At 48.9% G+C, this 24,043-nt stretch overlaps 1 protein-coding gene across 1 annotated transcript; it reads right to left on the bottom strand.

Annotated features, from left to right (window-relative positions):
- Positions 1 to 11,046: 11,046 nt before the first annotated feature.
- Positions 11,047 to 23,838, bottom strand: HSPB8 (heat shock protein family B (small) member 8). The gene is made up of 3 exons (XM_017666754.3): positions 23,006 to 23,838; positions 17,072 to 17,135; positions 11,047 to 12,049 (listed from the first exon to the last, which is right to left on the bottom strand). The coding sequence occupies exons 1-3, from the start codon at positions 23,370 to 23,372 to the stop codon at positions 11,893 to 11,895; spliced, it is 588 nt and encodes a 195-aa protein (XP_017522243.3). The 5' UTR covers positions 23,373 to 23,838; the 3' UTR covers positions 11,047 to 11,892.
- Positions 23,839 to 24,043: the final 205 nt, after the last annotated feature.

The following is a 24,043-nucleotide window of genomic DNA, read 5'->3' as shown; positions in this document are numbered from 1 at the left end:
CAGAGCCTGCTGCTCCTGAATTCAGGGACCGTGGGTGGAGGGCTTCTGGAGGACTGAGCATGGGCTATGGGCTCAGGCAGTCCTGGGTTCAAATGCCAGCCCTGCCTCCTACTTCCTACGTGACCTTGGGCAGAGGGCTTCCCTTCTCCGACTTCTCCATTTCCTCCAGTTGGGATGATACCAGCCCTTCATGGGCTTGTAGGAAGGTTAAATACATCTTGGAAAGCAACAATCACTGGACAAATAGGAGAACTCGGTACAGCAGAGGGTGCCAGAGAGTGTGGAAGGTGCCTGGTGATGGTCTGACCAGGGCAGAGAGGAATCTAGGAGAGTTCTGGGTTTTCTGAGAAAGGGGTGTGTACACAAGTGGGGAAAGGAAGTGGGGGAGCAGTTTTCAGGAAGGGATACTGAGTTCTGTTCTGCACACGTGGAGTGTGAAGCCCATGGGTGGAAACATCCAGGAGGTATTTGGAGCTCCAGGTTGCTGATCTGGACCAGAAGGAGGGACGGGCTGTGTCAGCTCCAGAGTAGATTTTGGAGCCGTGGGATGTGTGCGATGATCCCAGGGAGAAGAATAGGGGCTTAGGGCAGGATCCCGAGCACCACTGCATTTATGGGTTGGTTCCAAGAGACAGAGGAGCAACGGGAGAGGCGGGAGGACTTGCCCAGCGTCACCGAAGAAGTCATTTGTTGAGCTGGATTAGAACTCAGGTGTCAACTTACAGGTGGCATGGGAGATGCTGCTCAGCTTACTCTCCCTCTCTCCCCCCTCCCACCCTCTCCCTCTCTCTCTCCGCCCCTCCCACCCTGTCCCTCTCTCTCTCTCCCAGCCTCTCCCTCTTTCGCTGTAGCAGTTATTGTTTTCAAGTGAAGAAATGGACTCTGCCTACTTTAGGTGGCAAAGGATGTGGTACAGCGCATGTAATTGAAAGGAAAGCTAAGTGCGGGACCCACAGAAAGGGGGCGCTCTGGGGATCTAGGGAGTAAGACAAATGAGCATTTCTTAAGGACACTGTCACTGGGATGAATCAGCTTCCAAGATTTCTCATCCTCAAGTCTGCCAAGGGTTCAAGTTCCATGAGAGAGGCCCGGACTGGCTTAGCTTGGGCCATGTGCCTACCCTGGGTGAAGGCAGGCAGGGCCCTTTGATGGAAATTCCCCATGACACCACACACAATGGGGAGGGTACCCCAAAGGGATATTAAGGGGTGCAACCAAGCAGAAGAGTGGGACCGGATGCTGCCAGCTAGAAGCCACAGGGTGTACCATCCAGCCTGCATAGGGTGTTCTGCAGCTCAAAAAGGGGTTAAAGGGCACTCCTGGAGGAGGTAAGACTCAAGCTTGGATGAATGTGACTGGGCAACCAGATTAATTCATCACTACCCATTTGCACCTGGCAGGATCCCAAATGGATGCAACAGAAGGTAGAACAGGACAGCATTAACGAGAGGAGGACCAGCAAAACAAGACTTGGGCCATTTGACTAATAACTAGGGACAAGGGTGGGGGAGGGGAAGGTGGGTCTGCACTGTCAAAGAGCTTTTTATATGCCGGGAATTGCTCCACGTATTTTACATACCTTGATTCATCTGTTCCTCACCACAACTGTTCAGGGCACTCTGTCATCACCCTTATGCTTTTGCCAAGAAGCCTGAGGCACAGAGAAGTTAAGACATTTTCCTGATGTTACCCAGCAAATAAATGATGGAGCAGAATTCAAACCAGGGCAGTCCGCTCTGGAGTGTGTGTGCATCACCGTCACATGTGCGTCTGCACGAATGCCATGTTGTAGGAGGGGAAGTGAAACTTGCATCAGCTAATGGATTACATCAAAGTGTCCTTTAAAAAAATCTTAGATTTCGCACCTGGGTTTACTTTTCTTGTCTTCAAAGCAACACATTCTCTGTGCAGCACATTTGAAAAACATAGAAATGCACAAAGGAAGAATAAGGTGACTTGAACACTGACCCTCTTTAAAAAGAATACTGACACTCTAACACAACTAAAGTACAAATGTAAATTTATGTTCATCTTAAATGCAGTCTCATACATACTGATTATTTGAGGCCGGCTTTTCCCACTTACTTTTTCTGTGACAAAGAATGATCTTTGGGAGCGTGGTAGTTAGTAGGCACTCACTTGCCCCCATTGTATGAAAGTACCGTCATTTGTCCAATTCATCCCCTGTAGTAGAGCCACTTGGTCATTCCCAATTATCAGTGAATCTCAATCCATCAGCAGCTGCTGGTGGTCTGCTCAGATCTCCTGGTCATTCCCAATTATCAGTGAATCTCAATGCAGCAGCCGCTGCTGGTGGTCTGCTCAGATCTCCTCATGTGCTGTGACCCTCCCTGTGCACACCTGCCCTGGCTTCTGGGCGCTCCTGTTTACTCAGGTTTGTATCTGCGACTCTTCTTTGTAGAACTTCCCTGAGACTCCTTGAGCCACGCTGCTCACAGGGTCAAAGAGCCCTGTGATTACTCCTCACGGGGTTGTTCACATCCCCCACTCTGTCCCAGGGCAGACCTTAGTCAGTGAGTGTTGGTGTGGGAATATAAAGCCCGAATCCCTGGTCTCAGGTTGGAACAAATTGTGATCCAGTCTAGGTTCCTTTAGGCCAACAGCAGATAGCAGAACTGATGTCACACCATTTTGAAGGACAGATCACAAAAGATAGGGAGCTACTGCCTCACGCTTTCTCTTGGATCACTTGCCCCAAGGGAAGCTAGCCGCCATGTCATGAGAACACTCCTGCAGCCCACTGGAGAGACCCCCATGGTGGGGAACGGAGGCCAACAGCCATGGCAGTGAGCTTAGACCCTCCAGCCCCTGTCAGATCTTCAGATGACGGCAGCCTTGGCCGGTATCTTGACTCCACTTATTGAGACACCCAGGCCAACTGCGCAGCTAAGCCTCAGCTGCATCGCTGCCCCTTACAAACCATGTGATAATTTTTTATAAGCTACTAAATTCTAGGCTAATCTGTTATGCACCTACCAGCTGTCTCTTCCTCTGGGAGGATCGTAATGCCCATCACCAGACTCAAAAAACATGTCTATTTGCCTAGCTCAGCACTTCACAAAGTTCTTTGACTACAGAGCCCACTCCCTTTCATTTTATGGAACTCACTTCATCAACTGACGACCTAGTGTGAAATCCTGAACACACCCAGAGATTCTTAATTTCTGTCACTTCTGCAAAGATGCCCTTTGTCCTCCAGCAACCGTGTCTGTGCTGGCTTAAATCAGAGGGTCTCGCGGTCCTGTGTGTGCGTGCATGTACGTGCAGTGCCTGGCAGTAAGCTCTGTCATCCTGTCTGCTGTGGATTTTATAAGCTGTCACCGTTAGAACCAGAACAAGCCGGTCTGTCATGCAGCTTTGATGGAGCACAAACGGGCATAAGAAAAATGAAATTGTCCCGGGGTGTCAGGTCGTGAGGCAACGTTGCCAAGACAGCTGGTCCTCGCCTCTGCCCCCGCCCCCCCGTCTCCTTGAGCTGCTGGAATGGTGTCCTCTTTCATTTATAAACTCTTTCACTCATCTTCTTGCCACCCTCTGGGGAATATTCAGGGTGGTGATCAATTAGTCCCATTTTACAATTGAAGAAACCGAGGCTCTGAGTGAGGATTAAAGACACACATCTGCTGAACCCACACATTATTCCCTCTGCCCGAAACTCATAATCCTTCCTCCCACCCCACCTGCTTCATGGCCTAGTGAGTAGAGAGGTCTGGAACCAGTCTGCACGAGCCTAAAACCGGCTCGGCTACTCTGCCACTTCCCAGGTCCGGGATCTTGGGCATATTTCTGGATCATTGCAGTTTGGCTACAGATTACATGGAAAATGGATGTGAAGACTATAGACAGTGTCTTGCAGCTAATAAACATTTAATAATGTTATTATTAATACTCATCCTTAAGGCTTCAACTAAGACATCATTTTCTAGAAACACCCAGTAACTATTCCCACCCTGCCCAGGCTGGGTCTAAGCTTCCTCTGAACATCTCCTGGGCAGCCCCTATCCAGCACCCAGTGGCTCCTAAACCTGGCTGCAAATTAGAACCCCTGGGGGAGCTTTGAAAAGATGCTCCTGCCCAGGCCTCACCTCAGACCAATAACATCAGAGTATCTTGAAGTATTTCTAGACCAGGAGCTAGGCATTTCCCCACCCTTCCCATCCCCTTGGGCCAGTGAGGGGTGCTGGAGTCTGGGTGTCTGGGCTCTAGCCTGGGCGAGCACCCCCACACCTCCCTTTGGGACCTGATGGGGAAAAGCCATAAGCCCAACTGGGCAGCCTTGCTCACGTGCATCCCCCCTCAGTTCCCAAGTCGTCCAGGAGGAAAATGCTATAGTCGACTGCCACTCCCTTCCACCGTATTCTCTTGTATTTATTTATTATTGATATGGTGGTACATGTAATAGAACACACAAGTCTTAGCGGACAGCTCGATGAATTTCGACATGTAACCATCACCCAGAGCAAGATAACAAACAATCTCACTAATTTTCCTGCCTGTGCCTATTCCACCCATCCCACCATGTTCTCTCTGAAAATGAACCCTCCCCCTGGTTTTGCCACATAACCAGCAATAACAGCGGTGAGGATAATAGCTGATGTTTCAAACACTGCTGTGCTGTAGTGGCTCTGCTGACTGCTGAGGGTCTAATGTCATCTCCCTCTTTCATTAAAAAGACATCATTCAGATCCCAAACGGGTATTTGCAGGTTTCTCCTGATTTACAAAAAAATAGGCTCATTCTTGGGCTGGGCTGGGGTTTGGCAGTTGGCAAAAAAGATGATGGAGCTGAGGCATCAGGGTTACCTCTAGACCTCTGACGATGGAGACTGAAGCTCCGTCTATACCCCTAATTCCCAGTGTTCTTGCAAATGGAGACACTGGGAATTGGAGATGCTGCTAGAGCATCAGCTCCGGGTACAGACAGCAGGTCTCCACTGGCTCAGTAACCTGCTGTGTGTCCCTGGAAGACCCTGGGTTCAGTCTTTCAGGAGGGGCCAGGTAGAAAGCCCCTATTGCTCCCTGTGTCTGTGGATCAGCCCAGGTTAGCTCCGCAGTAGCACCTGTAGGCTGAGCACGTCACACACCCATGTTTAATCCTCCTATCAGCCCTGCATGCCACCACCCACTTTTGCATATGAGGAAACAAATGCTTGCAGAGGTCAGTGACAAGGTCATAGAGGTAAGTGGCAGAGCTAGGATCAGAGGTCAGCTGCCTCATGCCCTGCTGCACCCTGACCTCAGATCCCACGCTTAGTCCTGCCCTGGACCCTGCTATTTGCTCACTCACTCATTACCTGAGACCCCAAGCTTGGGAGGGGTCAGCAAGGGTCAGCAAGGCCCCAAGTGGTCAAAGCAACTAAGTAAAAGACACATTTAATACAGGCTAGGACACTGGGGGCACCTTGGAGGCCCAGGCAGTGTTATTTATCAAGTGGTCTGAAGTATTGCAATATTTGGACGCCTGACAGCACCACACTTGGGTGTTCGGTTGAATTGGTGCCGAGCCTGAAGAGAGGCACTTGGTAAACATACACTGAATTTCTGAACTGGGGGCCTGGGCTTGGAATCTCCTCCCCTTCCCATATTTCAGTTATCCTTTGAGAATGGCCATGGCAATTTCCCTTTCTTTTCCTTCAGGAGTGTGGATAAAATTGCAATATTTCCAGAATCTTTCGTCTGGCCTTAGTGTATCTCCATATCAATAGGTGTTTCAAGGGGTGGAGAGAAGTAGTCCATCTCCATATCAGTAGGTAATTACAAGGGGGGGGCAAGGGCATATCTGGACCAGAGAGGTTGGATGGGGTCCCTTTTTGCAGCCGGGGTTGCAAGAGACACAGGCGAGCAGAAGTGGACAACTGCTTGACTGCCTGTAAGCAATAAGAGGGTTTCTCCCACTTAATTTTTCCCTTTGGTAATTTCGGTTTCAAAGGTATTTTGCCCCAGGCTGGGAAAATATTTCCCCCCAGAGTTATAAGGAGCCACCAGGTAGCCCACATCTGCTTGCACATGGGGAAGCTTGGAGCTAGGGGTCATGTAGGTTGACCTCCCTGCAGACAGGGTGACTCAATCAGCCCTCAGCAAGCAGAGAGCCTCCTACCCCTTCCAACAACTCCCAGGCCTAGGACACTGGGTGGGAGGAGACCTCCCAGAAGTCCCCTGCCCTGCCAGCTCCTGGTGTTGGCTCATTTAAGAAATGGTATTGATTCTCACATTATGATGCATAACTCGTGAGCGGCTAAAAGGTGGGGGTGGAGGAGAAGCCAGCCACTGATTCCTGGAATCTATTTTGAGACACATTAATTTGTTTCTTCCCTTCAAGGTCAAATCGAGTCATCTCCATATATCACCATTGGCAGCCATTGGCTGGCAGGCAGGTGGGAGCGGGTGGAGGTAATACATTCAGGGGAGCTGGGCTGTGGGAGTGGAATGGGCAAGCAGGTTCTGGGCATGCCCTGTCCCAACCTCACCATCGAAGTGAGGGCTCAGAAATAATATCCCTCTTTAATTTTGTTGGACATCTCTTGGAAAGGGCCAAGTCACCTGTTTTGATGATAAGTCTTGTGTCTTTAAGCTGGAAGGCCTCAGAACAAATGGCAGTGAGCCAGGTTTCTGGGTCTGAGAGCATGCCTTTGGCGTGATTTCCCGGGGTGACCCACACTCACCATTCACTCATTCATTCAATGCGTGTTTATTACTTGATGTACCAGACATTGCACTTGGCATTGAAGACACAGTGGTGGACAAGACAGAAACAGAACATCGCTTCCCCTTTGTAGTTTATATTCTTGGGTGCATCTATGTATGCGATGTGTGTTGAGGGCCGCTTAGATTTTAATACGCACATATGTTTGCAACCAAGCAAACACAATTCTGAGAAGTGCCCTGGGTTTAATAAAGTAGTGTGATATACTTACTAGTCAGTGACCAGATCAGGGCTATTGTATGGCTCTCTGGAGAGCTGGGGGTGGATGATATACTTAACTCCTTTTGGGTTCCCAGACCCGATTCCAGTGTGTGTGTGTGTGTGTGTGTTTCTCAAACACCAGCAGGGTGTCCAAGAACTCTGATGCTCTCTGCCCAGAAACAGCCCCAGATTCCCCAGGTTAAGGGCTGTGTCTTACAAGACTGCCCTCCACCCCCGATTCCAGATGCCAATTGCAAGCCCCGGGCTGATGCCTCTGCTTCTGACTAACCGGCTACAGATTGGAAGTTACAACGACCTTCCTGTTAGGTTTGATTAATTTGCTATAGAGCAGCTCACAGAACTCAGGAAAACACCTTTACCAGTTTAATAAAGGATGCCATAAAGGGTACAAGTTATCAGCCAGCTGAAGAGAGACATAGGGCAAGGTCCCAAATAAAGGAGCTTCTGTCCTTGTGGAGCTTGGGGCCTGGCACAGTGGCACATGGAGGGGTGCTGGTTCCCCAAGCATAGAAGCTCTCTCTGGCTGAGAAGCAGGATCCGATAGAGCAGAGAGCAATAAACTCTTCTCTTATGGGGTTTTTGTGAGGGCTTCATTGCACAGTCATGATTGACTAAATTATTGGCTATTGGCTGATACAACCTCCCACTCTTGGGTGGGGGTCCAAAAGTCTCATCAACATGGCAAAACACCCATTTCAGACTCTGCAGTGTCTTTAGAAACTGAATGAAGACCAAATATACCTGGGAAATATGTATTTTTTGGACTCATTATATCGCATGGGGTTTGAAGGAAGACCTGAGAAAATTATAAAAAGAGGCAGCCAGGCAGAGCTGGGGGCAGAATGTTCATGACCAAGGGAGTGGAAGGTGCAAAGGCCCTGGGGTGAGACTGAGTGTGGTGTGTTTGAGGGACAGAAAGGAGGCCTGGGTGTAGTGAGCAAGAGAGGGAGCTATGGGAGATGACACTGGGAGGTGACAGGGGCCAGATCATGCAGGGCTCTGAAGGTGGTGCAAAGGAATCTGGATTTTATTTATTCGATGTGTTCATCCACACATTCAGTGAGTGTGAAATGCCTCCTGTGCACCAGGCACTGGATTAGGAATTAGGGCGACAGTGGAGACTAACAAGATTGCTCCCTGCCTTCATTACACCTGCAGTCTGTCAGCAGGACAGTCCAGGCACCTGGTGGAGCCAGGCTGCCAGGCTTTCTTGAGATAACTAAATAAAACTGACCCACACCCTCTATCCATTGTCCTGACCAAGAGATCAGTGGTGTCTCAGGAGGTCAGTTCTCATTGTCCCTTCTGACTTCAAGTCCCGCGCGCAGAGAGAATTCTCCTCTCCATTCACTTTGCTCTGAGTTGTCCCGGACCACCCACACAAAGCACCTGCAGGCACATGAGACTTTCCTGAAGGTCGGATTGGTATATGGGTATATATCACAACACAAAGAACTGGAAATTGAATATTGTGCAGTAGTTTTTAGTTTCCAGGTCCACCCACCACTGGCATTCCTCTCTAGTTACCTCTCACTGCAGTGCAGCCCCCCCCACAACACTTCCATGCCCCCTTTGCCTTAGAAACACGTGCACTTGCTTGGGGAAATCTGTGTGGTCCTCCACGCCCTTGGCCTGGGCCTCCTGTCCCTGGCAGACTCTCCACTCTACCCACTCGGGGTCTCACCGTTCATCAGTCCTGAATCGGTGAACATGGAAATAACAGCTTTGCTTTCTTTCTTTTCTCACCAGACTCTTAAAGTGGAAAGACACAGGACCTGTGGCCCAGTATCATGCTTTGCACATGGCAGGTGCCCAGTAAATATTTGTGGAACAAACATCGAATGAGTAGGCATGTCCCCCGCCTTGATTTGAATGATTTCTCCTCTTCCCATCCTTGAAAGCAGGGCAGTTAGGGTCAGTTTTGGTTTTTGTGATTGTTATTGTTATTTATTCTGCTACACAAATAAGCTGCTATACACTGCTATACAATGTACTGTGTTGGGATTAGGGATAAGCACGAGGGGGCTCTGGCCAGCCTGGTGGGAGTCTGAGCTGAGACCCAAAGGAATTAGCTAATGAAGAGGGTGGGTGAGTACTCCTTGCAGAGAGAGAACAGTGTGCTCAAAGTTCTGGTAGCAAGAGGGCCTGCCAGGTGGGAGGGACACAGGGAAGTTAGGTGACGCTGGAAGGCAAGGGTAGGCAGTTAGGTTAGGGTGGAGAGAGGTAACCCCAGGACAGATCCCATAATGCCCTACAAGCTTTGCAAAGAAGCTTGCACTTAATCCTTTGAACAATAGGAAGCCATAAAGGGATTTTAAAAGGGACATACCGTATACCTTGGCTCATGTGTTTTCTGCTGTGTTTTCCCCAGCCCCCTGCTTGCTCCAGTGCCTATCTGACAAGAGTGACCCCCACTCTGCCTGCAAAGTCCAACTTGAAATATCATCTCTTTATTCTTCTCACAGTTGGACAGACTCACTTCAGGCTCATTAACACTTTGCTTTGTTGAGAGAAGAAGGCAGGACAGGGCAATAGTTAATAGTGAACGTCCTGGAGTCAGATTGCCTAGGCCTGTTGCTTACTAGGCGTGTGATTTGGAGCGGTGCCCTTAACCCTTCCATGCCTTGGTTTCCTTATCTGTAAAATGGAGATAAGATTGAACCAATCTCATAGGATTATAGGATGATTAAATCTGTTATGCACATAAAGCACTTAGCAGTGCCCAGGACCTAGTAGGGATTTAGTGAGGCCTGGGCAGCCTTGTATGTGCCAGTCCACATGACAGGTCTATGAGCTCCTTGAGGGTAGAGACTGTGGCTCATGGCTCATTATATCCTTGGCTCCCAGCACAAGACTGAACCAATAAGTGCTCAGGAAATATTCACTGACAGCTGCTATCATTTGGGGATTTGGAGGTGGTCTTGCAAAGCAGCCCAGCAACTCCCCATTAACTCCCCCAAAAGTAAACATGTATGTGCAAACTCTACCTTCACCATGTGATTAGGTTCAGTTCTTCATTATAGAAGGAATATCTGCTTCCTAGGATGTTGTGGAGAGTCACAGTGATTGGCTCCAGGGATCGAGGATGTGACCCAGGCCTGGCCAATCAAAGCACTGATTTCTTGGGCTGTGCTTAACTCAGGGACAGTCATGTGACCCAAGCTGGTCCAGTAACAGTGAGTCGGGGATATGGAATGTGAGAGGATGTGGGGTTGTCCTGACTGCAACTATCTTGTGACCACAGTGAGAGGACATGGGGCCACAGGGAGGCTGGGAATGAAACCAATACTACAGGACCAAGAGTGGGAAACTGAGTTCTGGTGACATCACTGGAGCCCCGAAAGCAGCTTTTATCCTGAATTTCTCAGCTATGTAGACCAGTAAATACCCACTTTTGTTTAAATCAGTTTGACTGGGTTTCCTTGCATTTACCACAGAAACAGCCCTGTTCTCTACCACCCTATATTCAGGTTCTGTGCTCCTGGCAGCATCGTCTGTGGCAGCCATTGCCCTATTGATTGTCCTCACAGCTGCTGTGCCTCTTTCCTCTTCCTAAGAGAACCTTGTTTTGTTCAGGCGGCAATGTTCCTTGCCTCAGAGGACAGATTGATATTGATGTAAGCCCATCCTGGCCATCCCTTTCCCTTTGCGGGAGGTTGGCTTCAGGGTAGACATGTGACCCAGTTTTAGGCAATGGAATAAAAGAAAAAGTCTGTTGAGAGCTTCTGGAAAAGATCTTGCTTGCTGGCAAAAGAGTAAGCTAGATGAGAAGACCTTTTTACCCCTGTTTTCTCTTCCTATACATTGGCATATGGGGATGAGATGCTTGGAGCTGCTGCAGCCATCTTGCAAATGTGAGGATAGACCTTGTAGACTTGTCAGAGATGGCAGAGGAAAAGATGGAAATACTCTGGGTTCTTGGTGGCATAACAACTGAAAAAATAACTCTGAAATCACTCATAGTTAAGCTTCTTGGAAAGCTGGACAACAGATGGTTATATCATTTAAACCTCTCTTCATTAGGTGTTTTTATTTGCAGCCACAAGCAGGTATAGCATTTGGTATAGCATTTAGTTCCCCATAAAAAGAGACACACAAGGCTAAGAACATCAGCTCCTTTATTGTTATTATTTAGTGGGTTTTTTTTTTTTGCTAAACAACAGCACAATTCAAATAACAAGGACACACATGTCCCACTCATATATGCAATACCACTAGCCTGCATGCCAGGCTGTCTGGCCTTTGCTTGGTTCCTGGTGGAGCTGTCTGGAGACAGCCCCCTCTGTAAAAATCCCGACTTGGATGTAGGCAACACAAGAAAGAGAGGACTTTAGCCAGAGAACAAACTAAGGGGCTCTCAGCGTCCTCAGGGAGTGCCAGCTGGGAACATGCTACAAAGCCTGGGTGGAGGGCAGAAGGCACTCATTGTTTTCATGTGGTTGTTAGACTAAATCCCGTATGGGGATGTAAGACGTGTCTGTACCCCCTTTTTAGGCCAGGGCTGCAGAAACACTGTGGGTTGAGCCAATGGGCTCTATCAGCCAAACCATGGGGCAGGCTTGGAAATTGGAAGCCCAGAATAGGAATCTTATTGATGGGGAGGTCCCCAGAAAAAAGCAATTCTTGCATTAGCTACAAGGTAAGATACAACGTGAAATGTTATGTCCCCTTTTATTTGCAGCTATAGAATGTGCGACATTTTCATTACCATAGAAAAGGTTAAGAAACCTCCCAGCATTTTGGCCTAATGCAACAGAGCATGACCTGCCAATTGCTCCATCTTGTGGAAAAACCTAGTACTACACTATCTCAGGAATCTGTGGTCAATCCATCCCCACCCTCAACATTTCGTTGCACTAAATCTATGAATTCAGCTAGAATAATGTACCCTTGACTCGGAGAAGCACTGGGTTTGGGGAAGGAAAAGGATGGGCCACGCCTGGGGTCTCAGGTACAGGTGACCTCTTGGCTATCTTGGGGAAAGTCGTTGAAACTGCTGTCCCCAAAAGGTGAGTACGGAGGTATCTGCGGAGCTTCAATGATCAACAGGCCCTCTGGGGAAAGTGAGGCAAACACTGTCACCGGATCCACTTCTGCAGGCAGCCTAGGAGAAGCACAAGATTTTATTCATTTATTACTTTTAATATAGCTTAAACATTCTTCATTTGAAAAAAAAAATCTTTTTTTTGGTAAGGGTTCATTTAGGCTTTGGGGGCATTCAATACTGGGTTTGAATCCTGGCTCTGCCCCTTTCCAGCTGTGTGATCTTGGGAATGTCACTCAGTTGTTCTGAGCTTGTTTTTTCTCAGCTGCCAAATGGGGATAGTAATATTAAATATGTACAGTATTTGAGGCTCTAGAGTGAGACAGAGTCTGAACATGCTTTGCAGATGATAAAATGCTGCTCCAACAGTAACTTAAAAGGGAACTGAGACCCAGATATTTTCTGGTCCTTGGTTGAGGTTCCCACCTTAGCACCCACAATTGACCAACTGCTGGCAGAAATGGCCATGACCACGATCCCTTTATAGAGCACAGGGAAGGGGAACTCACAGCAGGCAGTACATTTTCATTGCCATGTGCCCCCTGAAAGTGCTTTATGACAAAATGCATTACCAGTGGAATTAATGGTGGAATAGGCAGCTTGTCAGACCTTTATCTGGGGTCAGGCTGGCCGCACGGCAAGACTTCACACGTCGACATTTCTATCATGCTTAGAATGAGCCTTGATTTGGGTCACATTTTTAGTGTCTCGTAGCCAGTCATAATTGTTTTGTTCTCAAAACACATTTGTGGGTATGACCTGGTGAAAGCTTTATAAAGAGCCCAGAATGATTAATAGGTAGGAATGAATATGCCGGTTGCATAGAACATTTAACAGAGACGTGGGGAAATCTAATGACAAGCTCAGTAAGTGCAGAAGCATCAAAGGTGGGACTTCTGAACCCAGATCTGGTTCCAATTCTGAAGCTATTTTTATGATTATTGAATTGTTCTGAGTGAGCGAAACCGTCTGGGACATAGTTTCTTCTACAATTTGCGGGGATTGTGAGAACATGTTAATGTCCCCATTGGGATGCCGTTATTAATACAAATTACGAGAATCATGATGTCCTAAGCACTTTCCGTATGGCCAGGAACTTCACCTGAATCATCTGGTTGAGGTGTTGATGATAATCCCACCAGGCAAGTTCTATCACTGTCCTGAGTTTACAGATAAGGAAACTGAGGTCAGAAAAGTTCATTCTGATCAGCAACCTGTACCCACATGAGTCTCATCTACTCAGGGGCCTGCTGCCAAATTGGAGCCATGGAGATTAACAAGGGCCTGCTGGGAAGGACTGAAGAGAAAGAGAGAGCCTGGGCAGATGCCAAGAAAAGCTTTTGCAAAACAGACAAGGCCAAAAGTGGGGCCCTCCCTCTCACTGCTGGGGATGGGCTGATTCTGTTTAACCATTTGCTCGCCAACCCGTAGGGCACCTGGTACAATGTGACAGGTAGCCAAGGTCCAGAGCATAGCCTTTGCAGACAGGCAGAGCTGAGTTCAGATTCCAACTCTTCCTGATTTGGGGACATTGGGCTAGAGGTCTTGTGTCTCTGAACCTGGCCCTTACAGGAAAAGGGGGTTAATAGTAGTGTCTCCCTCTTAGGGTGGTATAAGAATTGCATGGGATAATAGCCCAGTGCCTGGCATACACTAAATGCTCAGTAAGTGTTAGCTTCTACATTGTTCCTGCAGTCCTTGGCTCTCCAAGTGGGCACCTTGACAGCTGTGAATAGTGTGGCACAAATTGTGATATCATTGAACCACAGAACATTGAGCCCAAAAGAATCTTGATTGCCCAGGACAATACTCATACTACATATGAGGGAACTGAAGCACAGAGATGGGAATAGACTTGTTCAAGGTCTCTCACTAGGTGACCTGTTGTGTTGAACGCACATGGTGGCAAGTTATTTCTCTTCAATTCTCTGTCAGCCCTTCCATTTACATCTAAATGAAAGTCTCCTAAGTGTTAATATGCCTTTAACACCTTTGGCCTCTATCACTTATTTTCTCTTTTTAACAAAGAGCAAGCTGATCAGGCTTTTAGACTCTAAAAGGGGCCAATGTTATCTAGTTAGAATTTAACCACATTTTGCTTTCATTGGATTTATTTTTATGATTGCCTTCGTGAGTGAACATGTTAGTGATGAGAATTTAACTATCAAAAGTGAGTTGATCAAAAAGAAAAAATCTTAAGCAAATAATAGTACAAGAACATAAGCAGATAAGGCAAAAAATAAGTTCAAGATGGTATATGCAAATGATTGCAGTTTGGTCTCCCCCAGCCAAGTAGGAAGGTCATAGGCTTTGAAGGTCATGGGCCATGTTCAAATCCCATATCTCCTTTTTTTACCACATCTGCTTGTTACCAGCTGTGTGACCTTAGTTGAGTTCCATCACCTCTTTGAGCTTCAGTTTTTCTCATCCACAAAATAAGCTTAAGAATACCTACTCTATTGGATTCTTTTAAAGAGGAAATAAAATTAAGCCTATAAACCTCTTAACATGGCTCTTGACACATTGTAGGTGTCAGTAAATGGCAGAATAGATGCCTGGGAAGAGAGACTAAAGTTTGCTTTGGCCCTAGGCATCCTCCATTGGTGACTTCCTGCGTTGCCTGTGTCCTGTCCTCTCATCCAAGTTGAATATGGGAAAGATGCCCTCTAAAGCCCTTGCCCTGCCCCCAAATGGATCAGTAAATTCCCAGACCTCTCCCTCACCCCACAGCCAGTCGAGCTGGGGACTCCCGCATGGGGACAGTTGTGTTGAGAGGAATGTCCCCACCACAGCTGCAGTGTCCTCCCTGGGTAGAAATCTCCAGGGGCCCCAGCCTGGTTAAAGGAGCTCCCCTGGCTCCTAGTGACTGGAGTTTTCCCTCGGAGAGGCAGTGAGCCTCCTGGGATTGGGCCAGGACCATCTGAGGGCCAGGCCCACTCCTTAGTGCCTGGAGTCCGGGCAGAGCTGGGGGTCCCTGGAGGTCCTGGAAATCCTGCTGCACATTTTGGTTGCAGCCTTGCAGAGTCTTTTAATAATACTAGTCCCCACGGACAGAGCTCTGAGTCTGTACCCCGTGCTGAATGCTTTCCACACATCCTCTCATTGCCCATCGCACGCAGACCATCCACAAGGGGACGCAGGCGTGTGAGCGCAGGGCAGTTCAGCCAGTTGCTCCACATTGCCCACTCTCTGTAGCATGGAGCCAGGACTCCCCACACCCAGAGGTGAGGGTCCGAATAGCCACCAGCTGACCGCCCAGAGTGGGTGGCTGCCTGCCCTAGTGATGAGGAGGGTCCGGGGACCCTGTAGTTGGAATGTGGGGAGGTTTGGGAGGTCCTGGGGCATTTAGGACATTTACGGTGGGTCTTTCTTGATGATGATGGAGACCCCCTCCTCCATAGGGCGGGGGGCAGGATGGCTAGGGAGGGCCTTGTGGGGTTCGGGGCCACGGCTAGTCCAACATGGGACCAAGTGGCCCAGCTCAGCAGCTGCACACCAGCTGAACAGCAATGTTGCCTTGAGCAGCTTCAGGCATTTCCATCAGGTCAAGTAACTCCCAGAAGCTGTTTTCCTGGAGGCTTCAGAGATGACAAAATCCACTCCAATGGCCATCTTTTTAAGATGATGAATCCTCTAACTTCTTTCCACTCAGTCCCTTTCACAGCTTTGCTCTGCCTGTCACTCCATCCCGAAACCTTACTTGAGTCCCTTGAAAGAAACATGGGCTCCCTCCGTCTCCCTTTCCCTCTCCTTTCTGATCTGGCTGCTGTACCAGGGAGAGGTTGGATCCTGGGGAGGGCAGGCAAGCCAGCGAGCATGAGAGGAAACAGCTGGGCGTTTGCCTTATCAGGAAGTGTCCACAGGCTTCTGAGAACTCCAGAGGCGCCAGGCGGGTTAGGAACGGACACGTGGGGGGAGAGACAGGACTGCAGAACCCCAAAGCAGAAAGCAGCCTCAGAATTCAGCCGGCCGATCTCTCCAGACACAGGACATTTCGGCCAGAGCTCGGGGTGGTGGTAAGATTCAAAACAACAGCAATAATAGTGATAACAAACTCACAAATAGGGGCCTACTGTGTGCTGGTCCTCGTGCTATGAATCTCATTTCAGTTTAGTCGGTTACTCGGCAAGGCTGGAGTCAGGATCCTTCCCTTTTACAAATGAGGAAAGGGCATTCCTTGCTCCAGAACGAGCACTGAATTCAGAGTTCTGAATTCTACTTGTAAGGACCATTGGACTGTCCTTTCGTCTCTGGGGACTTAATCTCCTCATATACCAGGAGGGTAGGGTAACGTCTCTTCTCTCTTCTGTATACTTCACTGCAAAGGCTAAAGGCCATGACTGGAGGCTTGGAGCCAGCGGCGCGCAGAGTGGGTGCTGGGCAGGGAGCAGGTGAGTCTGTGAGACCCCTGGCATGGGTGCCTCACTGAAGGCCTGTCTCCCTGCAGGTACTCCCCTTGGGGCCTCAGTGTGGGTTTGACTCAGTGGCCTGACCTGATGGTCCTGCTGCCCACATGATTCTCCTGAGCTCAGCCCCCCTCAGTTCCCTCAGCAAAGTGTGCCCTGTGCCCCAATCTCTAGGCCTCAAAAGCCCTCTGGCAATAAGCAGCCACATCAAGGCAGCCTGCAGCTTTATTCCTGTGGATGTTGTGGGGAAGGGGTCCACTCTCCCGGCCACAGGGGCATTAGAGCAAAAGCAGCCTCCGATGAGTCTTTTGGGGCATTTGGGAGATTTACAGCAGGTCTTTCTTGACGGTGATGGAGACCCTTCCTCCGTGGAGGGGCCCCGATTTTCATAGAATGGTTGACAAGTCATTTGACTTCCGCACTCTTGGATTCAACTGTTAAATGGCATTGTTAACACCCTCTTCACAGGATACTGGGCAGTGAGGTGGCATAATTCATGTGCTGTCCTTTCTGGGACCCTATTGCAGGTTTGCTGTGACACTCGCCTCTTAAGGTGTGAGGCTCCAGTTCCCTGCCCTGGGGGCATGTCGCAAAGGAGGGACACCCTACAGGGAGAGGGCCAGACCTCGGTCCCTCACCAGCCCCTCCCTGAAATCCACCCTGCCAGGTCACTTACTGGATTTTCTTTGTGAAGTTCTTGGAAACGATGCCCCCTTCTTGCTGCTTCTCTTCGTGGTTGCCTGGAAGGGAGAGGAATGCCATGTGTCAGCATCTATGCCCCTTGGGCATGGGTCAGGACTTGGGCTCAGATTCCAATCCTGCCCCTTCTCAGCCCCTGACCCACTGTGTGGCTTGCGGTTGGTCTAGAGGTATCGGCTCTCTGAGCCCCTTGTCACTCATCTGTGAAATGGACCCACCTGAGCCCATGTCCCCGGCTGCCAGGGACAATGTCATGGTCAGGAGACCCTGATGGTAGTTTATGGACAATTGTGTTTTAGATTTAGGATATCAAAGAAACTGGGCCACACATTGTACCCTATCTTCTAAGTCTTGCACCTGACTCTTCACCCCTAACCAGCCAGTAGAACCCTAAGGCTTACACCACAGAACAGGCGGGAAAGAAGCGGGTGGCATGCTGAGCCTGTTTTACCACCAACTAGCTTTACGGCTCACAGAGCCCTTTCCTGTTTGGGAGGATGGGCCCCTCTCTCCCTTGTTAGTGATCTGGAAACTGAGACCCAGCGCAGGGCCCAGGTCACCTGGCTGATGAGTGGCAGCCCTGGGCCCTGAACCGACTCTCTCGAAGTCTAAGCCAAGTGCTGGATCTGATGGTCCTCTGCTCGTTCCTCCTGACAAGCTCTTGGAGCCACAGGATCTGAACTGAGTACTCAGAGAACCTCCTGGAAATCCTGTCTCCATCTTCCAAAAAACGCCCAGGCTCCCCCAAAGGGACTTCCCTTAAGAAATGACACAGTAGGCACCACGGAAGTGAAACTCCAGCTGTCTCCCCTCCTACAGGTATCAGGGAAGAGCATTTTCTCCTTCCTTAGGAAGGAAAAAGATGAAATTACAAGGCATGGGCCCAAACTAGGTATTATCTTGCAGTTTATATAACAAATTCTGAGCCTCTTGTCTCCTCCCCATTTCTTTTTTTAATGGGCGGTCTCTAATTTCTCTTTAAACAAACCAGACTGGTGCCCATAGAGACTTCTGGCTCCTCATTTGTGAGGCCACATTCCAGGGCCACCGTGGACACCCTCTGAGGGTCTTTGGAATCTAGACGGTCAGTAACCCTGTGAGATACAGTATCTTTGTGCAGTCAGATTTTTAAAAACTGACAATTTATGGGTGATTACATTATCACTTTTTTTATTATTCATTATTCCTTTTTTAATAACTTCTCTCTGATTACAGGATAACACATAACATATGTTAGAAAATATGGAAAATAAAAAAGCAATCAAAACTGCCCATAATCCCATCACCCCAAGGAAACCACATTTTTATATATGTGGTTTTATCCAGACTTTTCTGTCTTTGCTACTTAGAAATGCATAAATGTTATGTAGTACAGATGTGTATCACACATTTGGTCAAGTGGGATCACATTATATGTTATCCTTGAAACCCGTTTTTATCTCTTGCTAACATGTTATAATTATCTTTCCGTATTACAGCAAATATTCTTCAATACTGTGATTTTTAATGTCTACATGGCATTCCACTACTACAGGGATTATGTAAATCCATTGAGCCAGCCCCCAGCTTTTGGGCACTAGGGGCCAGTTTCTGACATTGGAAAGACCTCACTGCAATGCACTTTCTTGAGCTAGATCTTCGCACCCGGCCTGACAACTTCTCTAGGATAGATTCCAAGTTCTAGAATGTCCAAAGCTTGATCGATGTTGTTAAATTGCCCTTAGGAAAGGCTGCATCAATTTATTCTCCCACCACTAAGCAGAAAGGGGTATGTTTACAGGAATTTGTTTTTAAACTAGGGTGCCTGGCTCGCCAGAGCAGGCTATTCTGTAAACGTGCTGCCTCTCTGAGAGTATATTCTGACCTGCCAAGTTCGTGACCACCAACTGCCCAGCCCTCACACAGGCCTGTGGCCACAGGAGCGCCGTCTGTTCCGTGATGCCCTCCCCAAAAGCCTCAGCCCCTGGAGGCCTGCTTCCCCGGGGGACAGGCCAGTGCCTGTGACTCAGCCCTTTTTGCATACTTGGTATCCTGGAAATAACTAATAAATGATGATCATGATAATAAGAATAATAATAGCAAATTCTCATACAATGCTCACTTGAAGTCAGCCACTATTCTAAGCACCTTACCTGGATCCACTCCTTTCATTTTTACAGTAACCTTAGGAAGCAGGTGCTTTTATCATTACCATTTTGTGGATGGGGTATGGAAGTTCAGAGAGATTAAGTGATATGCCCAAGATCACACAGCCTGGAAGTGTGAGGGGCAAAGATGCAAAGGCAGGTGTGTGGGTTTTGGACTTGAGTCCCTGTTCTGGCATTTCCTAGCACATCTTTACTCATCTCTGAGCCTCAGTTTATCCTTCCCTAAGGTGGGGGTGACAGATTCCTAATTATTAGGTTACTATGAGGAAGAAATGAGAATGAGTCACAGAATTGCTCTGTAAGATTTAAGAATACTGTGTGAGGATGAAGACTTGTGGTTTATTTTGATGTTTGGGGAGAGGACCGCTCAGAAGCTAAACCTGTCTGTGCTCTGCAAATACGGTTTTGGGATTAGGGAAGGGCAGATCTCTAAACCACCCAGATTTCCATAAAAGAGGGGGCGGGGAGGAGGAGGGGCGTTAATCTTGTTGAAAGTGCACTTTACTAGGAAGCTCATCTGGAATCTTAATTTACATATATTTGAATATCTATTGGGGGCAGTTTAAGGATTATGAGTGATTTTTAATTTCTTATTTGGCTTTTCCTATCTACATTTCCTACCACTATTTTTGTAAAAAGAAGCAAGTAATTATTATGATTCCTTTTTGAAAAAAAGAACTCATCTGGAGGCCAGGCAAGCCAGAGGCCCTTTGCAGTGACTATTTTCTCAACATGTCTCCCAGAGAGATGGAGGTGCCAGGAAAAAGCATCAGCTCTTCGGGGAAAGCCATTGGCCCAGCTAAAGAAAGAAGGTACTGCTTCCAGGGTAGGCAGAGGCTCTGGGATTAAGGAGCAGGGGCAGGAATAAATCCTTGGGGCTTTCCAGTCCCCTCCTTGGCCAGGGCCTGGCCCAGTGGCCCATGAAGAGAACATTTCTTGGCTGGTGGCTAGAGGGTGGGGGTGAGGCTGTGTGAGGCATGATGGCAATCATCTAGTCCAGCATTTTCCAAACACTTCCTTGGAACTAAACACTCCTATGTGGTCAGATAAGACAGGGTGGCCTCAGAGATTCATAAACTACATTAGCAAACTCAAGGGTCTGATAAGTCCTGCATGAAGGAGACCTGCTTTTAATTTTGTTTCATCTGACACCTAATAAAACTCTGGACCTGTTTCTCATAGGCCTAGTGATAATCTTAAAATACACTAGTTTGGCAAATACTGATTGAGTCCCAGTTTCTCATAACCGATGGTAAAGCTGACGCCCAAGAGGTGGCAGGATTTGGCCAGGGCCATGCAGCCAGAAGCAGATCCAGCCATCCTGGCTCAGAACTGTCTAAGCAGGCCTGGATTTGAATTACAGACATTGCCATAGAGAAGCAGGTGATCTCAGCTGAGTTGCTCTCTCTGGGCCTCGATTTCATCTTTTATAAAATGGATATAACCTACTCATACTTCCTTGGAAGTCCACGTGAGGATCCAGTGAGCCAGCACGTGTAGGCATTTAACATTGCACAATGTGCTTGAGGAAGAATAAGTTTGTCACTGTGGGATGAGACAGGATGGGAGATTGGAACTGACTTAAGACTTCCCTTGGAAGTTGCTTTCTAAATGGAGCCCATGATGTTGACCTGATTTTTTAATCCCTTTTATGAGAGTATCTGTACATTCTTTCAGAGGATTTGGATTATGTCAAATGGAGGTTGTTAACTGCATACTTGTGAGGCATTTTACAACCTAAAAAGGCTTTGTCTGTCTTTGTTGTATTTAAGCCCCAACAACCCCATTTTATAGATGTGAAACTGAGGCTCCATGACTCACTCAAAGCCTCTGGATTAGTGAAGTACTTAGCTGTGATCTCAGCCTGGGGCTGCCAGACTCCACCTGTTATGAAGCATCTAGAAAGGAGAATAAAGAAAAAAGCCTTCCAGGCTGGACTGAGGTCTTCTGGAGGGGTCACGGGGCATGGGAAACCCTCCAAACTGGGGTAGAAAACTGTGGAACCCTAATTAAAACAAAGATGGGAGGAGTGATAATAATCACCTTGTTTACAGAATGCTAGGCAGACACTATTTTTAGTTCCATTTTACAGACACTGCATTTATTATCATTTCTGTCTGCATATATTTAATATTCATTACAGCCTTGCAGGATAGATATTATGATCCCCATTTGCAGATGAGGAAACTGAGGCTTAGAGCAGTGCAAAGACTTTCTTGTCCATATCTGTCCAGATCTCAAAGAGCATCTACTATTTATGATTTAAGGGGGCCTTACCTATGTGTCTGGCATTTTAGTAACAATATTGATAACAGTAACAACCCTGATCCTGTATTCCAGGCACTACGTGCTCACTTTATGTACATCACCTCATTTGATAGTGTAAGTATAACCATTTGAACCCCAATTTCCTGATAAAGAAACAAAGCACAGAGAAGTTAAGTCAGTCACACATCCTGCTGGTTAGTGGTGGAGCCATTTCAGAACTTGGAAAGTCCTGGCTGACCCCCTCCATCAGCACGTGGCCCCAACGTGTCTCCTGGCCCACCGCACCCTCCGGAGCCTCTGATGTTTGTAATTCTGCCCTACCAGCCTTTGAAACTTCCCCGAAGGCTGCCCTGCCTGGGCTTGTCCTTGCCCAGCCTGTGTTTGCAATGGCTTTTACTGATTTTCTGGCCGGCAGACCCTGCCAGGAACATGCTCTTTTTAATGGATCGTTAATTGAGAGGGAAGCAAGAGAAAGCTATTTGTCTGTCTGCTGCCGTGCCTAATAGGGTCTGAGCCTCTTTCTGCTCTCCCAGAGTGTTCCTGCCCCCAGCTGGGATGCTGTAGCAGGAGCCTTGGGCCTGCGGTCTGGGCAGGTCTACCCTTCCTGCTGCTGACTCACAGCGTGACCTTGGACAAGTCCTGCCTGGGCCTCAGCCTCCTCAGCCGCAAAATGGGACCAGACACCTCTCCTTCTCAAGGCTGGAGTGAACACTAATTGGGGGGAAGGTAGATAAGACTCTTAGCCCAGACATTGGCACCTAGTAGGTGCTCAATAAATCATTAATTCGCTTCTGGCCTCTCAATTCCCAGGCAGCCTGGGTTTGAATCCTTGGTGGCCTGGAGCCATTTACTTTAATCTCTCTGGGCCTTTACCGGTTTCCTTATCTGTAAAAAGAGGAGACACATGGGACCCACCTGCTCTGCTTATTTTAACTGAGATGCTACAGGTAAAGTGCTTAGGAGGTGCCTAGCAGGGAGGAAGTTCCTGTCAAGGTTACCAATTAGGATGCTTATAAGCCTATTATGCCTCTGTTTCCTTATGGGTTCAAGGGGAGGTGTTTCTCTTGAAACCTGTGCTGGTTATGCATACTCACCCCACAGCATTAAACATGCCCTTCTAGACTGTGTTGGGGTGCTGGGGTGCCATGAGCCCCATTTCTTTGTTGTGCTTTTATTCCTTCTCTAACTTATTCTTTTTATTAAATTCTCTCTGTTCAAAAATGCGATGTGGTTTCTATTTCCCTGCCTGCCCTCTGATTGATAAGAGCACCCAGAGGCCCCAGCAGCTGGGACAGGTTGAGATTTCTCCTGGAAGCCGGGAGAGGGGAGCTTTTCCACAAAGATAGCTTTTGTGGGCTGCATTCCTGAGCCCTGAAGTCACCTGTGTCATGCCGGACACAGCTTCCCCTCTAAGGGAACGTTCTCTTGGCTATTCCCAGAGCCGAGGCCTCTGTCCCCTCCCTGGGGTCTCTCTCCCTCCTGCCCCCCCCACTCACCAGACACCTCCACGTATCCGTCCTTGGTCTTCACCATCAGCTCCTCTGGCTTGAAGTTGTGCACGTTGACACACACTTTCCAGGGCTCCCCAGGGAAGGGTGGGGGGCTCCTACCCTCGGCAGGCACACCATACCTGGCTGTGCTGGTGGACCCCCGGGGCATCATGCCCGACCTCAGGGTCCCTGGCCAGGCCGGGGAGAGCCGGGGCAGGGCCCAGTTGTGCCACGAGGTGGTCAGGTCGTCGGGGAAGGGGTCCATACCAAAGCCATCGTCCAGCAGACGGGAGGAGAGGGGCGAATCTAGGAAAGGGTCTCGGCGCAGGCGGCTTGGGTAGTGGCAGGGAAAGGGCATCTGACCGTCACCCATGGTGGCTGCTGAGCTGGAGGGGAAACAGAGGCTCAGGGAGAGGGAGCCACCTGCCCAAGGTCACACAGCAAGGTGATGGGGGGGTGCTGGCCTGCCAAGCTTGTTCTTCAGCTGCAGAAAATGCTCAACCATCCACTGCCAAGGCACACGCCAGGCTGGGGTGCCAGCCCCCAAGGCACTCCAGCCACCAAAGGTGACCCCGGCTGGTCCAGCAGAATTCCAGAGGGCCCCTCTCCGCCCGGCCGCACCGGAGATCAGCCAGTCACCGTCCTCGCAGGCTGTCCAGGCTCTCAGCCAGAGCTGCCGAGGTCTAGAGTGGAGCCAGGAGCTTAATAAACCCGGGGAAGCAGGCCTGGAAACTTCTCGCTTCTTCTGGGCTGAGAGCCTTCTATTTATTGCTGCTCAGGGCTGGAGGCGGGTTTTGCAAGCACCTCCTGTCACAGGAGTATTCGGAGGTGATGAACCAGGCCCCGGGAATCCGCTGAGGGGGCAGCTGGGCTCCCAGGGGGCTGGGAGGGGCCTTGGAAGCCAAGTCCAGCCGGCCTCCCGGACGCTGTCTCCTCCCCCACTTGGCTCAGCTCCGCCTGCACCATCCCGCCTCCCTCCCCGGGAGCTGCCCTCCCCCAGCAGGGCACAAAGGCCTGGCTATTAATAACCCTCCACCCACCAGG

Source organism: Manis javanica, chromosome 15, assembly GCF_040802235.1.
Source record: "Manis javanica isolate MJ-LG chromosome 15, MJ_LKY, whole genome shotgun sequence".
In the NCBI taxonomy this organism is placed as follows: Eukaryota; Metazoa; Chordata; class Mammalia; order Pholidota; family Manidae; genus Manis; species Manis javanica.
This window is presented reverse-complemented; position numbering and strand designations above follow the sequence as displayed.

Excerpts from the sequence above, each read along its gene's own strand:
- HSPB8 (XM_017666754.3), bottom strand. The coding sequence starts at position 23,372 with ATGGGTGACGGTCAGATGCCCTTTCCCTGCCACTACCCAAGCCGCCTG. Across the intron at positions 17,136-23,005 it reads CGGATACGTGGAGGTGTCTG|GCAACCACGAAGAGAAGCAG; the intron begins GTGAGTGGGGGG and ends TCTCCCTTCCAG. Across the intron at positions 12,050-17,071 it reads AACTTCACAAAGAAAATCCA|GCTGCCTGCAGAAGTGGATC; the intron begins GTAAGTGACCTG and ends TGCTTCTCCTAG.